The sequence below is a fragment of the Beta vulgaris genome, chromosome 6, assembly GCF_026745355.1.
Source record: "Beta vulgaris subsp. vulgaris cultivar EL10 chromosome 6, EL10.2, whole genome shotgun sequence".
Taxonomy (NCBI): Eukaryota; Viridiplantae; Streptophyta; class Magnoliopsida; order Caryophyllales; family Amaranthaceae; genus Beta; species Beta vulgaris.
In genome coordinates this window covers 21,525,778-21,540,978 of record NC_079207.1, presented here as the reverse complement: position 1 = coordinate 21,540,978, position 15,201 = coordinate 21,525,778, and the positions used below count along the sequence as shown (strand labels likewise).

The window sequence follows — 15,201 nt, the reverse complement described above, 5'->3', positions numbered from 1 at the left end:
GGAATCTGTTATTGCTGCAGCTCATCTTATCAATCGGACTCCATCTCTCTTACTCAATGGCAAGTCTCCTTTTGAATGTTTATTTGGTCGAGTTCCTGCATATGATGCACTTCGTGTCTTTGGTTGTCTTGCTTTTGCTCATAATCAAAAAACTAAAGGGGATAAATTTGCTAGTCGTAGCCGTAAATGTCTTTTTGTGGGCTATCCTTTTGGTAAAAAGGGGTGGAAGTTGTATGATCTTGACACTTGTGAATTTTTTGTCTCTAGAGATGTTAAGTTCTTTGAGGCTACTTTCCCATTTTTGTCCCCTGACGATGTTAATATAGCTCCACAAGAAATGTTTTCTGACACCCCCTACATCCACTATGACTTTGATGATTCTGAGGTTGATGTTCCACCACAAAAATCTGCCCCCTCATCCTCTACTACTTCCCCGGCTCCGCCTACTCTCTCGGCCCCGCCACCTCCGTCTGCCCAGCCCTCGCCAGCTTCTTCACAAAACTCCCCGCCTTTGTCTTCGGCCAAATCCACCAATTCTTCCTCTCCCTCGCCTCCTAGCGCGCGCCCACAACCTGTCGTGGGCCCAGCTTCCGTGTCCACCCCAGGTTCTGTTTCTCACCCGCCTCTCTCTGCTCGGCCCACATCTACGGCCCCTCTCCAGCCCCCCGCTGCCACGCCCAATTCTCCTCCCCCTACCGATTCGGTCTCTCTCTCTTCCCCTGCTCCGACCTTGGGTCGTGGCCTTCGTGACAAAATTCCATCCACCCGCCTCCGTGACTATGTTACCAATGCCATCAGTGCTCCCAGTATAAGCTCATCACATCCTTCTCTCTCTTCCTCTCATCCTTCAGGTACTCCTTACCCTTTGACTCACTATGTAAATTGTAACAATTTTTCTGTAAATTACCGGAAGTTTCTTGCAGCTCTTATTTCTGAACAGGAACCTCGTTCTTTCAAAGCGGCTATGAAACATGACGGTTGGCGGGCCTCCATGCAACAGGAAATCCAGGCTCTTGAGGACAATGGCACCTGGACCCTTGAACCTCTTCCGGCGGGTAAACATGCTTTGGGTAGCCAGTGGGTCTATTGCATCAAGTATCATTCTGATGGACGTATTGAACGTCTAAAATCTCGTTTGGTCGTGTTTGGCAATCATCAGCAGGCAGGCATTGATTATACAGAGACTTTTGCTCCGGTCGCCAAAATGACCATTGTTCAGGCCTTTCTTGCTATTGCTGCTTCCAAAAATTGGGAACTTCACCAGATGGATGTACACAATGCTTTTTTACATGAGGATCTTGATGAGGAGGTTTACATGAAGCTTTCTCCTGGTTTTGCTCGTTCGGATCCTAATCTTGTGTGTCGTTTGCGTAAGTCGTTGTATGGGTTAAAACAGGCTCCTCGTTGTTGGTTTGCAAAATTGGTCACAGCTCTGAAAGGATATGGGTTCTTGCAATTATATTCCGATTACTCTCTGTTCACCCTCACTCGTGGCTCCATTCAGATCAATGTGTTGGTTTACGTTGATGATCTTATCATTTCTAGGAATGATTCCGCTGCATTATCTCTCTTCAAAGCCTATCTCAGTGACTATTTTAAGATGAAAGATTTGGGGGCCCTGAAATATTTTTTTGGGCATTGAAGTTGCTCTCAGCTCGTCTGGTCTTCTTCTATGTCAGCGCAAATATACACTTGATATCATTTCTGAGGTTGGCTTGCTAGGCGCAAAGCCGTGTGGTTTCCCTATGGAGCAAAACCATCGCCTAGCCCATGATGAGGGTCCCTTGTTTGATGATCCTGAGCGCTATCGACGTCTTGTTGGCCGTCTTATTTATCTGGTTGTTACTCGTCCGGATCTCGCCTATTCTGTGCACATTCTATCACAGTTTCTTGAGGCTCCACACGTGGCTCACTGGGAAGCCACTATTCGTATTGTTCGCTATCTGAAGGGTACCCCTGGGCAGGGTATTCTTCTTCGAGCTGATAGTGATCTCTCTCTTTAGGGTTGGTGCGACTCTGATTGGGTTGTGTGTCCTGTTACGCGACGCTCTTTGTCTGGTTGGCTCGTTTTCTTGGGTGGTTCACCTATTTCCTGGAAGACTAAGAAACAACACACTGTTTCTTTGTCTTCTGCTGAGGCCGAGTATCATTCTATGATGGCTATCACTTGTGAGCTTAAGTGGCTCAAGGGCCTTCTTTTGAGTCTAGGCATCCAGCATCCTCAGGCTATTACTCTTTTCTGTGACAGTCAGTCTGCCATTCATATTGCCAATAATCCTGTGTTTCATGAACGCACTAAGCACATCGAGGTTGATTGTCATTTCGTTCGGGATGCCATCAAAGATGGCTTGATTGCTCCATCCTATGTTCCTACTACAGCTCAGTTGGCTGATATCTTCACCAAGGCTCTTGGCGAATCCCAGTTTGATGTTCTCATGTCCAAGTTGGGCATCTTTGCTCACTTGCTCTGAACTTGAGGGGGGGTGTTGAGATATTCTTGTGATCTTATAGATTGATTTGTTATGATTTGATATTCCTATCTTTTAGGAAAGCTGCTTATCTTTTTTGTATTGCCTCCCTATTAATATACAGGGATTGTATTACGTTAAACACAATGACAAATCATATCTTTTCCTCTCTCCACATTCTATCAAATATATACATGAAAGTCCAGCAAAACGCGTTAAAAAATTTTCCCTTTACTATGTATTACTATATGTTGTAAGAAAAGAGTAACTTTTTCGTGTTTAATCCTTGAACTTACTATATACTGTATTTCCATTTCATATAGACGGTCTAAGACTCTTATATTGGGAGAAATTAAACTGAAATGGGAGAAACTCAACTGAACTAAAATGAACTGAAAATAAGTTCAAAAAAACAAGGCCTAAGCCTATGAGGTACTCTTGAAAGGAAACTAGAGGCACTTTAGGGTGAAATTCTCTTACCTTTTCCCACTTCCAAAAGATCTTATCTGTGTAGCTGAATCGGTCGGATTAACTTGTGCAATGCTCCGATCCAATACCGCACTTCTCCTTACTAAATTGGCCCTGACACTTGGTATATGCCTGCTTTAGATTATTTAATCAAAGCCTTTACAGAGTTCAGAGTTGCATTATATTTTTATTTTTATTTTAAAGTAAAGTGTTGATCTGATACTAAATATGATGAGCTAAAAATTTATAAAAGGTAAACAAATTTATATTCCATTGAAAGTCTGAAGAAGCTGAAATTATCAGCTTAAGTAAAGATGACCAGAAGAAATGTATTGAGAGAGAAAAGAGAAGAAGTATTGTATTAGTAGCAAAATGAATTAGTTCTTACAAAAGGAAGAAGAAAGCTATTTATACAATAGTTTGTTATAGGTAGTTAACAGAATTATAACAGAATTTGCTGACTAGGATAATATAAATTATAAATCTTATATCCCCCTTCAAGATGGACTTGAGAGACAAGACCAAGCTTGGAGCAAGGAAGATGATGCTGGTAAGAAGCTAAAGCTTTGGTGAGCAAATCTGCTAGTTGAGCTGAGCTCTGAATGTGAGATGTAGCTAAGAAGCCAGCTTCAACCTGCTCTCGAACATAATGCATATCTCTCTTGAGATGTTTAGCCTTCTCATGAAACTTGGGATTAAGTGCAAGATGCTCAGCAGAAGTATTGTCACAATACATAGTGATGGGAAGAGAAACAACAACCTGCAGATCTTCTAACAACCCATGTAGCCAGACTAATTCACTAGTAGTGGCTGACATACTTCTGTATTCAGCCTCAGCTAAAGATTTACTAACAGTAGATTATTTCTTTGTTTTCCAAGACACTAAATTGTCTCCAAGAAACACAGCATATGCACTCAAAGATTGAGTAGAAATTGACAAGCACTCCAATCTGAATCAATATAGGCAGTGACTAGGAGTTCGTTGTTGGCTGGATGATATATAAACCAGAATCCTTGGTTCCTTGTAAGTATTTTACAACATGAAGAGCAGTCTGAGGTGAGGCACTCTAGGTTGATGAAGAAACTGGCTAAGATGCTGAATGGAGTATGATAAATCAGGTCTAGTAAGACCTAAATATAAGAGTCTCCCAATTAACCTTCTGTAGATCTTTGGTTCATCAAGAACATCATCAATTTCTGTAGAGAGTTTTAAACCAACAGGAAGAGGTGCAGGAGAGTGATCACTAGACTCCATTCCACAATCAACAATAATATCATTGATGTATTTCTTCTGTGATAAAAGCACACCAGAAGATATATGGATATCTCAATGCCCGAGAAGTAATTAAGATCACCAAGATATTTTATAGTAAACTCCTTATCAAGAGCATGCTTGACAACTTCAATTTGAGGCATGTGAGTGCCTGTAACCACCATATCATCCGCATAAACCAAAATGGCTAAGAATTCACCATCTAAGCTTCTAGTAAACAAGGAATAATCTTGTTTAGATTGAGTGAAACCCAAGCCCTTAAGAAATCTTGATAGTTTCTTGTTCCATTGTCTTGAGGCTTGTTTAAGGCCATATATAGACTTCTTGAGCTGCATACTTGACCAGGCATTGCTTTATCATAACCAGCAGGAGGTAACATATATACTTCCTCATCCAAATAGCCATGTAAAAATGCATTATTTACATCCAATTGACACATAGGCCAATTATTTGCAACAGCAACAGCTATCAAAACCCTTGCAGTAGCAAGCTTAGCAACTGGGACAAAAGTTTGTGTAAAATCTTGACCTTCCACCTGTTGATAGCCTATGGCAACCAAACGTGCCTTGTACCTCTCAATGGTACCATCTGGATTCATTTTGGTCTTGTACACCCATTTGGATCCAATAGCCTTCTTATCTGCTGGAAGGGAAGTTAACTCCCATGTTTGGTTAATTTCAAGAGCTTCTAACTCTTTATTCATGGTTGTAATCCGGTGTGGATTATGTTTGGCCTGGTTATAGTGTTTAGGTTCTATATGTTGCTATGAATCAACAGCAAAAGAAGAAGAAGAAGAAGTAACTTGTGTTTTATGAGGTATATATGTATTAACAAAATCTGTTAATAGTGTAGAAGGTTTAATGTGTCTAGAAGAATGTCTAGGAATAAAAGGAATAGAAGGAGAAGAGAAATGGGATGCAGGCTGAGAAGCTATATTAGGAGTAGGAATATCAACATGTGTGGGAGAATTAAGTATGGGAGGAGTATTAGGAGGAGTATGTATATGAGAAGAAGATTCAATATCACTTGAATCATTACGAGTATTATAAGTAGGATGATAGATAGCAGGATTAGGAAGAGAATCATCACCAAATTGAACAAGAGGAATATGCAATGGTTGCTTAGAATGTACCAAAATAGAATAAGGAAATACAGTTTCAAAGAATATCACATCCCTTGAAACAAAACATGTATGAGTAGTCAAATCATACAGTTTGTAAGCTTTTGCCCATAAGGATACCCCAAGAAGATGCATTTTCTAGCACGAGCATCAAATTTATCCTTGTGCACATTCATGTTATAAGCATAACATAGACAACCAAGAACTCTCAGATTATCATAAGATGGCAATTTGTGAAACAAAACTTCATAAGGAGACTTTCAATCTAGCACCTTGGTAGGAAGTTTGTTAATTACATGAGTAGCAGTCAATAAACAATCTCCCCAAAACTTCTTAGGAAGATTAGCATGGAATCTGAATGCTCTAGACATCTCTAATAAATGCTGATGTTTCCTCTCTACCCTTCCATTTTGCTGATGGACATATGGAACACTTTTCTGATGTAAGATACCTTTTTCAGCAAACAAATGCAAACATTATTCTTTAATCACTTCAGTACCATTATCAGATCTAATAATTTTCACCCTCTTATTGAACTGTGTATCAACCATGGCCAAGTAATCTGCAATGGTCTTAACTACTTGTAGTTTGTTCTGCAACAAAAAGGTCCAAACCACTTAAGGCCACTACCTTGTAAGGACCCCAAAGGTCTAACTGAATTAGATCAAAGCATTCAGCAGCTCTACTTTGACTAATAGAAAATGGTAACTTATGTTGTTTTGAATGTAAGCAAATATTGCAATAGCAAATATTGCAATTATACTCCTTCAAACCCTTGCAATTACAAATAGCAATATGCTGCATTTTAGACAAAGAAACATGGCCCAAACGAGCATGTATTACATCCAAATTCTGCTCACAACGCATTTTATTATTAATACTTGTACTAGTCTTATTAGGTAAAAAACTGTTATGTACAGGAAATTCAGTAACAGCCACATTACATGAATTTTCACCAGCAAGGACCTCACAATCTCTTCTTGATTTCAGCAAGTAAGAAGAATTGAAGTAGTATAAACCATTGTGCTTCTTTCCCACAGCAATAATATGTTTGCTAGCAGTAAGGTCCTGAAAGCAACATCCATCTTTGATAAATACTACTGTGATGCCAGATTTATCAATAAGTTGTCCTATGGACATGAGATTATGCTTGAAATTTTCAACTAAAAGCACATCATGTAATACCAAACCAGCACCCAAATAAATTGTGCCAGTCATTTTAACTAAGCATTAACTCCCATCAGGCATCCCTACTCTAATTGGAGTTTTTAATACCACTTTATCAACTAACATATTGACATCAAATATCATATGATCACAAGCACCTGAGTTAATTATCCAATTGACAGTCTCTTGTGATCTAAAAACAAAACAAGTAATAGATTCATTACCTGCAAAACTAACAAAACTAGATACTCCTTCATCTGATGCCATCTATTTGCCCTTCATGTTTTTCATAACTTATTAACATATGACTGCCAACATATCAGAATCAATGCCAGTAGATGTAAGATGATTATCATGATGGTTATCATTTACATCCAGTGGAGTTTCATGATTTTCAGTATGCACATTAGCCACAATCTTGTGACCATTCTGACCTCCTTTCTTACCAGCCTTGATTGTGTTATACCATTCTGGATAACCAATCAATTTAAAACATTGATCAATGGAATGCCCCTTACTTTTACAATGATCACAAAAGTTATCCATCTTGTCTCTCCTCCAATCTTTCTTTCCAGGGTTAAAGAAAGTTTTTTGTGCATAAGAAGTTGTAGGCTTATACATTCTCTGTGCTGCCATAGCACTACTTCTGCACCTATTTCAACACTGCCAGCACTAACTTCTTGTTTTTCAATTTATTGCACAATTGAAAAAGCACAGTTAATGGTAGGCATAGGATCCATTGATAAAAGGCTAGATATAGTGGTATTAAAACCACTATTTAGCCTAAGTAAGAACTGCATTAACTTATCTTCAGCCTCCAAATCTTGTAATTTCTTTAAAAAGATTACAAGAACATGTGTTCAAAGCACCACAAGAACATATAGGAAAAATTGTCAAACTTTGTAATTCATCCCAAAGTTTCTTAACCTTTTCATAATAAGCAACAATTGACAGGTTTTCTTGTTTTAATGCACTAATTTCTTTCTTCAATTGATATACAAGAGGTCCATTAGATTGACCAAAACGTTCTTGTAATTCACTCGATAAATCTGCTGAATTCTCTATGAATCCAAATTCATCAGCCAATTTAGGACTCATAGAATTCAAGATCCAACTCATAACCATGTAATCAGCACGTTTACATTTCTGGAAATTGTTCTCTCTCTCATCAGGTATTTTCAAGATTTCAGTAATGAATCCTTCTCTATTTTTAGCAATTAAAGCTCTTCTTACATATCTACTCTAATGCATGAAGTTATTACCATAAAGTATAGTAATAACAAGTGAAGAATTAGGATTATCATAAGAGGAAATGAATAGAGGATCAACATTACCTCCATTTTCAGTTCCTATATTCCTAGCTCCAGTATTTCCACCATTCAAAGAAATTAAAGAATCTTGCGCCATTTAAATCTTGATAAACTTTCAATGATTTGCAAGAAAATTGATTTCACAAATCAATCAATAACAACCTCGATTCAGAATTCCTAGAAAATATGAAATTCTAATAACTGAATTTCGAAACATTTATCTCAGTAATGAGACAAAGCTCTGATACCATGAAAATGGACCAGATCTTGAAGAAATAAATTGGATACAAAACTGATTCTAACTAACTATCCATGTCAGCATAGTTAGTTATAACGAACTTTCTTTCTTGTTGTTAGTTCAATATATACTAGCTGTGTATAGTATATACACAACATATCTTCTGTATTGTGAATCAATTAATCTCAATACAATATAATCTTCTTCTCTCTAAAACATTCTCTTTTTCTCTCTAAGTTTCTTGCAACTAAATACTCTCTCTCTAAACTCATTAATGGAGGTTACTTTGACCTTGAGCTAACCTTGTTCTAATCTTCACATTTTATCATGGTATCAGAGCTGCGAAATTATTGTAATCAACATCTGAAGATCAATCTACTTACTGATAAATCCTAATTGTCTGTAAGTTCAAAAATTGAATCGATTCTTTCTATAAATTCTGCATTCTGTAAATTTCGCTGAAATTGCTTATAATCTTCTTGATCTAAATTCTTTTTTTGAATTCTGATCCTCTCTTAATATCTTCTAATCTGATTAGTTTTGCATAGTATTCATCATAATCAGATTCTTCAATTCTTTAGTTCTTGATTTCATTCTTCTAAAAGTTACTAAAACCTTGCTGAAGAAATCTAAACCTGATCATGCCTGAAATAGCAGAAGAAAATTCCAGTAGAAACTCTAATATTGATCCTGGACAAGATTATTCTAGTCCTTTCTATGTTCATCCTAGTGACAGCCTTAAAATGTGTGTAGTTCCTACCAAATTTGATGTTAATGGATACAGTGACTGGAAGCGAGCAATGCTCATAGGATTATCTGCTAAAAATAAACTAAGTTTTGTAGATGGAACACTTGAAATGCCAGCTATTACTGATCCTACTTATCATGCTTGGAAAAGATGCAATGACTTGGTTATTAGCTGGTTGTCAAGTGCCTTAGAACCTACTATTGCTCGTAGTGTTCTTTATTTTTCCACTACTAAGGAAATTTGGAGTAATCTTGAGGAAAGGTATGGTCAATCTTCTAGACCACAGTTATTTTCTCTTGAACAACAACTCTATGATATATCACAGGGAGGTGAAAGTATTGCTGAATATTTCACAGAAATGAAAATGATGTGGTATGAATTGGATATTGTAAATCCTATTCCTACTTGTACATGTAATGGCTGCAGTTGTAATCTCAATAAGAAATTGTTAACTGCTCGAGAAAATCAGAGACTCATTCAATTCTTGATGAAGTTGAATGAACACTATGCTATGGTCAGAGCTAACATATTGATGATGCAGCCACTAGTAGCTGTAAATCATGCCTACAGACTTCTTGTTCAAGAAGAAAGAAACAGAACTATTGCTCATGATATGCAAAGTTCTAGTTCCTATTCTGCAGAAAACCATGCTTTAATTGCTGATAGAAGGCCATACTATGATCATAGTAGACCAAAGCCATTTCAAAATTCTTATCAACAGCCTTATAAACCACAAACTTATTATCCATCAACTGATAATAAGAATAAAGGCAAGGTGATGTTCAACAACAGCAACAAGAGGAGTTTTCCATATTATTGTGATCACTGCAAGATCACTGGACACTCTACTGAGAGATGTTTCAAGCTCAATGGATATCCTCAAGATTTCAAGCCTCGAAACAAGAAATATGCTCATATTTCACAAGGAGTTATTATTGACAATGAGAGTTATGATACTCAAGCTGGTTTTGGGATCTGAAATGGTTACTGCATCTTTTACTCTTGATCAATACAATCAGATTATTGATATGATGCACACCAATTACACTCCAACAACAGACAATCCTGAAGAGGTTGCTACTGAACATGACCCTCATGGTTCTGCCTTCCTAGCAGGTAAAACATGTTTGTTTTCTTCTTTTCAAAGTGATTATGGGTCTTGGATAGTGGTGCTACAGACCATATGAGCTGTGACATGTCTTTATTTGACAATCATAAAATAGTCACATCTGGGGAACATAGTATTACAATACCTGATGGAAACAAGGTACATGTCACACATATTGGCAATGCCAATGTGAATGGTGTTTCTCTTCAAGCAGTCTTATATGTTCCAAGCTTCAAATTTAATCTTAATTCTATTCCTAAATTATGCAAAGATCTCAATTGTGAACTTATATTCACTGCTAATGAATGTTTTCTTCAGGGCCATTCAATGAGAATGCCTCTTGGTAAGCTCAAATGTGGCTTATATTGCGCAGCTATTACTTCATGTTCTATTGCTGCTGATGAAGCTTCCAGTACTTCATCTCTTGCTCATGGCTTATCTACCATTTCCACTTCTGTTCTTGAAGAAGTAAAGCTTCAACACCTAAGACTTGGCCACATGCCATTTCAACAATTGAAGCATCTATTTCCTTCACTACCAATAAATGCAGCTGTAGAATGCATTTGTCAAGTATGCCCTGCTACTAGGCAACATAGACTTCCTTTTCATTCAAGCTCCATATGTACTACTGCACCTTTTCAGTTGATACATGTAGATCTTTGGGGGACCTATAGGGTACCTACTTACAATAAATGCACCTTTTTTCGTGACTATAGTGGATGATTATTCAAGATGTACTTGGATTCATATGCTAAAGTTCAAATCTAATGTTGTGGTTATTTTACAAAACTTTGTTTCTTATGTGCATACTCAATTTCACATACTTGTTCAATGCATAAGAACAGATAATGCTAAGGAGCTTTGTGAAGGGGATCTCAAACATTTTTATGCTCAAAAGGGCATACATCACCCAAGAAGTTGTGTTGATACTCCACAATAAAATGGAGTTGTGGAAAGAAAACAAAAACACTTACTAGAGACAGCAAGAGCTCTTTTCTTTTAGTCAAACCTACCTATCTCTTATTGGGGTGAATGCATTCTAACAACTGCCTACATTATTAACATAATGCCCTTAGCTTGTCTGCATAATACTTCTCCCTTTACCAAGCTCTACAACAAAGAAACTAATGTTTCACATCTTAGAGTATTTTGGTGTTTATGTTTTGTTTCAACACTCAAACAAGGCAGGAGCAAGTTTCATCCAAGATCAGCCTTATGTCTTTCTTGGTTACTCTTCAAGTCAGAAAGGGTATAAGGTCTTAAATCTTGCCACTCATACAATCACTGTTTCAAGAGATGTAGTGTTTCATGAAAAACACTTCCCTTTTCACTACAATCCTTATCCTGCTTCCTTCAACAACACTAAATCTTTCCACATTTTTCTTCCCTCTACTACTTTATCTTCTTCCATTGAAGATATTCCTGATGTTTTTCATTTCCATACCCCTGAACCTGCTCTATCAGAATCACCTTCTCCATCTTCCATTTCTACTTCTCATTCTCCATCCACACCTCATGACCATTCAACTTCTCTTCTCTCTTCTCCATCTACTTCACCTTCTCCTACTACACACCATTCACCTCCCATGCCTTCTCCTCCACTCAGAAAGTCTACCAAACCTACTAAACACCCATCTTACTTACAATCCTATATCTGCAACCTTGGCACCACTACACATACTTCTTCTCATTGGTGTAACTTAGTTTCTGATACTTCTGTACCTTCCTCTCATCTTTCTCTCATTGCTGCCATAGATTCTTTTTTTGAACCTCACTCATACAAAGAAGCTTCTCAATCATCTGTTTGGGTAGAAGCAAGGAACTTAAAGCTTTAGCTAACACCCACACTTGGGATATTGTACCTTTATCTCCCCAGAAGAAACCCATAGGCTGTAAATGGGTGTACAAAACTAAGCTCAAGGCAGATGGTTCTTTAGAGAGGTGTAAAGCCAGACTTGTTGCCAAAGGTTTTACACAGCAATATGGCTTGGATTACGAAGAAACCTTCTCTCCAGTTGTTAAGATGTCTACCATTAGATGCATTTTAGCCATTGCTTCTAATAAATCCTGGCCAATCTATCAGTTAGATGTTAATAATGAATTTCTTCATGGTGATTTACATGAAGAAGTGTACATGAAGCCTCCTGAATGTCTCTCTTATCCCTCTGGTTCTGTTTGCAAGCTTAAAAAGTCTTTACATGGGCTTAAACAAACAAGCAGACAATGGTTTGATAAGCTCTTATCTGCCTTACAAGTTCAGGGTTTCATTCAATCTAAGAATGATTATAGTCTTTTCATCAAGAAGGCATCTCATCACATTACTCTTGCAGCAATATAGATGATATCTTACTTACTGGTACTGATATTGCCAACATCACATCTCTCAAAGATCATCTTCATGCTACCTTTAGTATAAAAGATTTGGGCTTGCTTTGTTGTTAATTTTCAGATTATATGAAAATACGTCTGGGTAACCCAATAAGGAGGATGAGAGTTTAGCCCACTTACAAGCTAGGAGGTTCCATCCTAAAACCAATTGGTGATAGGAGGAGTAACTCCTAATCTTATAAAGTGGTTTATAATCTACTCTTTCTCTAATGTAAGACACTCACAAGTGGGCATCTAATGGGTTCCAACACACCCCCTCACTTGTGAGTGTCTTTAGAATTTAGAGCTAATTGGAAAGGTAATCAGAAATAATCCTCTTAAGGGTTGGACATCCTATCGAGGTAAACCCTTACCGTGTTGCTTGATTAGAGGCCCAGGCCAGTTTAGAAGAGACCCACAACCCGGGCTCTGATACCATGTTAATTTTCAGATTATATGAAAATGGGCCTGGATAACCCAATAAGGAGGAGAAGAGTTTAGCCCACTTACAAGCTAGGAGGTTCCATCCTAAAACCAATTGGTGATAGGAGGAGTAACTCCTACTCTTATAAAGTGGTTTATTCTCTATTCTTTCTCCAATGTGGGACACTCACAAGTGGGCATCTAATGGGTTTCAACAAAGTCACATAAACACAAATCTCCTTTAATAACTTCAATATTCGTCGGTCCCTCTTTGAGCAAAGTTAAATTATGCTCTCTCTTTTTCTTCCATATGGGATAGCTCAAGTGTAGATTTCTCTTAAAACCAATCACGTGTTGGAAAAATATATTTCCTCCATTTTAAATTACTTACTACACTTTGAATATTCTACTAATCATCTATGAGATTTGACCATGAATTATTTACTATTAGATAAATTCAAATATTATAATGTAATATGTTAGTGTATTCTTATTCTCAACGTATATTATTATAAAATCAAGTTTTTATACTTTAATCTAATACACAAGTAAATATATTAATAGTCAAAATAGTGCACCGATAAGCCTGAAAGTCACGGTGTAACGAGTAAAAAAACGGGGCCGGAAATATTTCACTCTAGTACTTCATTGAAATACTACATAACTAGCTATATAAACTTTACTCACTAACTATAGCTAAGGCATCTCTACTGTCACATATCGAATTCTAGTCAATGGACAGGTTTCAGAGGCCTTCACTCCTCACTGTGGACTAAGGCAGGGGGATCCTATTTCCCCATATTTGTTTTTGTTCTGTATGGATATCTTGTCCCGTATGCTAACACAAGGCACAGATATTCGACACTTTGATGGTATTAAAGCACACAGGTATGCACCTCCTATTTCCCATCTTTTTTTTGCTGATGATGCTCTTCTTTTCTTTAAGGCTACTACTGCTTCTTGTACGAAAGTTTCAAGACTTCTCGCACGCTTCTGCATGATATCGGGTCAAATGATAAGTCTTACCAAGTCATATGTGAAATTTAGCCCTAATATTCCTCAAGGGATGATCATTGAGTATAAAAGTATTCTCAAGTTGGAGGCTACAAGTTCTATGGGAACATATCTTGGTACACCAGTGGATATTCAGGGGAAAAAGACTCAGCATTTCACTTATTTACTGGATAAAATCTCACAACGTATTACTGCATGGAGTCATACCCTTTATCACAAGCTGGCAAGCTGATTCTTATTAACTCGGTTCTCATTGCGTCAATTGCTCACATACTCTCTGTGTTTTTGCTTCCAACAACTATTGCTAACAAGGTGGATGCCATGGTATCGAGATTTTTTTGGGCTAAACCTTCAGGGAAAGGAATTGCTTGGCGACGGAAAGAATTTTTGCATATGCCTAAAGGTGCTGGGGGTCTCGGACTACGTAGTGTTACGGTTCATAACCGTGCATTGTTGATGAAAAAAGTTTGGTGTATTCATCGGAATTCGAAGTTACTAGTCAGCCAAGTCTTTGCATCTCATTCTCTACATTCTACTTCGCATTTTTCTATGTTACATTCCTTAAAAGGACAGAGCTCTTGGGGCGCGCGAAGTTTAAATCAGGCTGAACGGACCCTTACTGATAATTATGCTTGGAAAATTGGGTCTAATTCAACTCTATGGGCAGGTCAGAATCGATGGGTCAATGGACAAATACCGATATTCCGTGATCGGATAAAACTGCGAACAGCAGCTGCTGTCACTGTTGGGTCCCTCATTTTACCGAACCAGCAAGGTTGGAATATTCCCAGAATTACTTCTCTATTCACTACAGAAACGATAGGGGCTATCCGAGGGTTAGAATTGCCAAGTCTGGCAACTCAGTGTGACCTTCCGTATTGGCCTCACACAGCATCGGGTCAATACACCACTAAGTCTGGCTACTATTTACTTTCTCGACAAATTGACATCTGCGCATACACCTCCTCTAAATTCGAAATTTTTTCGGATTTTATGGGGATTGTGCATCATGCCTAAGTGGAAGATTTTTCTATGGAAACTTTGGCATAACAGTTTAGCAACAGTTGCTAATCTGTCAGCTCGGGGGTTGTCAGTCCCGAGTGATTGTCCTTGTTGTGCGCTGGAATCCGAGACCTGCCAACATCTATTCAGAATGTGCCCCCTAGCTACTGCTGCCTGGCGGACCAGTCAGTTGGGTATTATTTCGAACTCAGTTAGTTACGTTCCCTTTAGAGAATGGCTTCTTGCATGGATTTTATATCTTCTATCGTAGGATGGGTATTTGGGGATCGTATTCCGGTTTTCATTGCCACACTGTGGACAATCTGGCAGTGGAATAATTTGGTTTTTAATAACATCACCCCTGATGGAGATAGTTTACATGTCCTTACACAACAAGTCAGACAGCAACATCTAACATTTCTGGCTAGGCCGATGTTATCTCATCAAATGATCGAAGAAGGTCCTGGACCACCAGGATTCTTTATGGTACATTTT

At 37.9% G+C, this 15,201-nt stretch overlaps 2 protein-coding genes across 2 annotated transcripts; one reads left to right on the top strand and one right to left on the bottom strand.

Annotated features, from left to right (window-relative positions):
* Positions 1-7,188: 7,188 nt before the first annotated feature.
* Positions 7,189-7,903, bottom strand: LOC109135185 (uncharacterized). The gene is made up of 3 exons (XM_019249890.2): positions 7,826-7,903; positions 7,424-7,738; positions 7,189-7,329 (listed from the first exon to the last, which is right to left on the bottom strand). The coding sequence occupies exons 1-3, from the start codon at positions 7,901-7,903 to the stop codon at positions 7,189-7,191; spliced, it is 534 nt and encodes a 177-aa protein (XP_019105435.2).
* A 5,996-nt stretch (positions 7,904-13,899) lies between these two features.
* Positions 13,900-14,721, top strand: LOC130591786 (uncharacterized). Its single transcript, XM_057395699.1, has one exon. It carries the CDS (start codon positions 13,900-13,902, stop codon positions 14,719-14,721), a length of 822 nt encoding a protein of 273 aa, XP_057251682.1.
* The last annotated feature ends 480 nt before the right edge of the window (positions 14,722-15,201 follow it).

Excerpts from the sequence above, each read along its gene's own strand:
- LOC109135185 (XM_019249890.2), bottom strand. The coding sequence starts at position 7,903 with ATGGCGCAAGATTCTTTAATTTCTTTGAATGGTGGAAATACTGGAGCT. Across the intron at positions 7,739-7,825 it reads GAACTGAAAATGGAGGTAAT|AGTAGATATGTAAGAAGAGC; the intron begins GTTGATCCTCTA and ends TTCATGCATTAG. Across the intron at positions 7,330-7,423 it reads TTGTTGCTTATTATGAAAAG|AAATTACAAGATTTGGAGGC; the intron begins GTTAAGAAACTT and ends ATCTTTTTAAAG.
- LOC130591786 (XM_057395699.1), top strand. The coding sequence starts at position 13,900 with ATGGAGTCATACCCTTTATCACAAGCTGGCAAGCTGATTCTTATTAAC.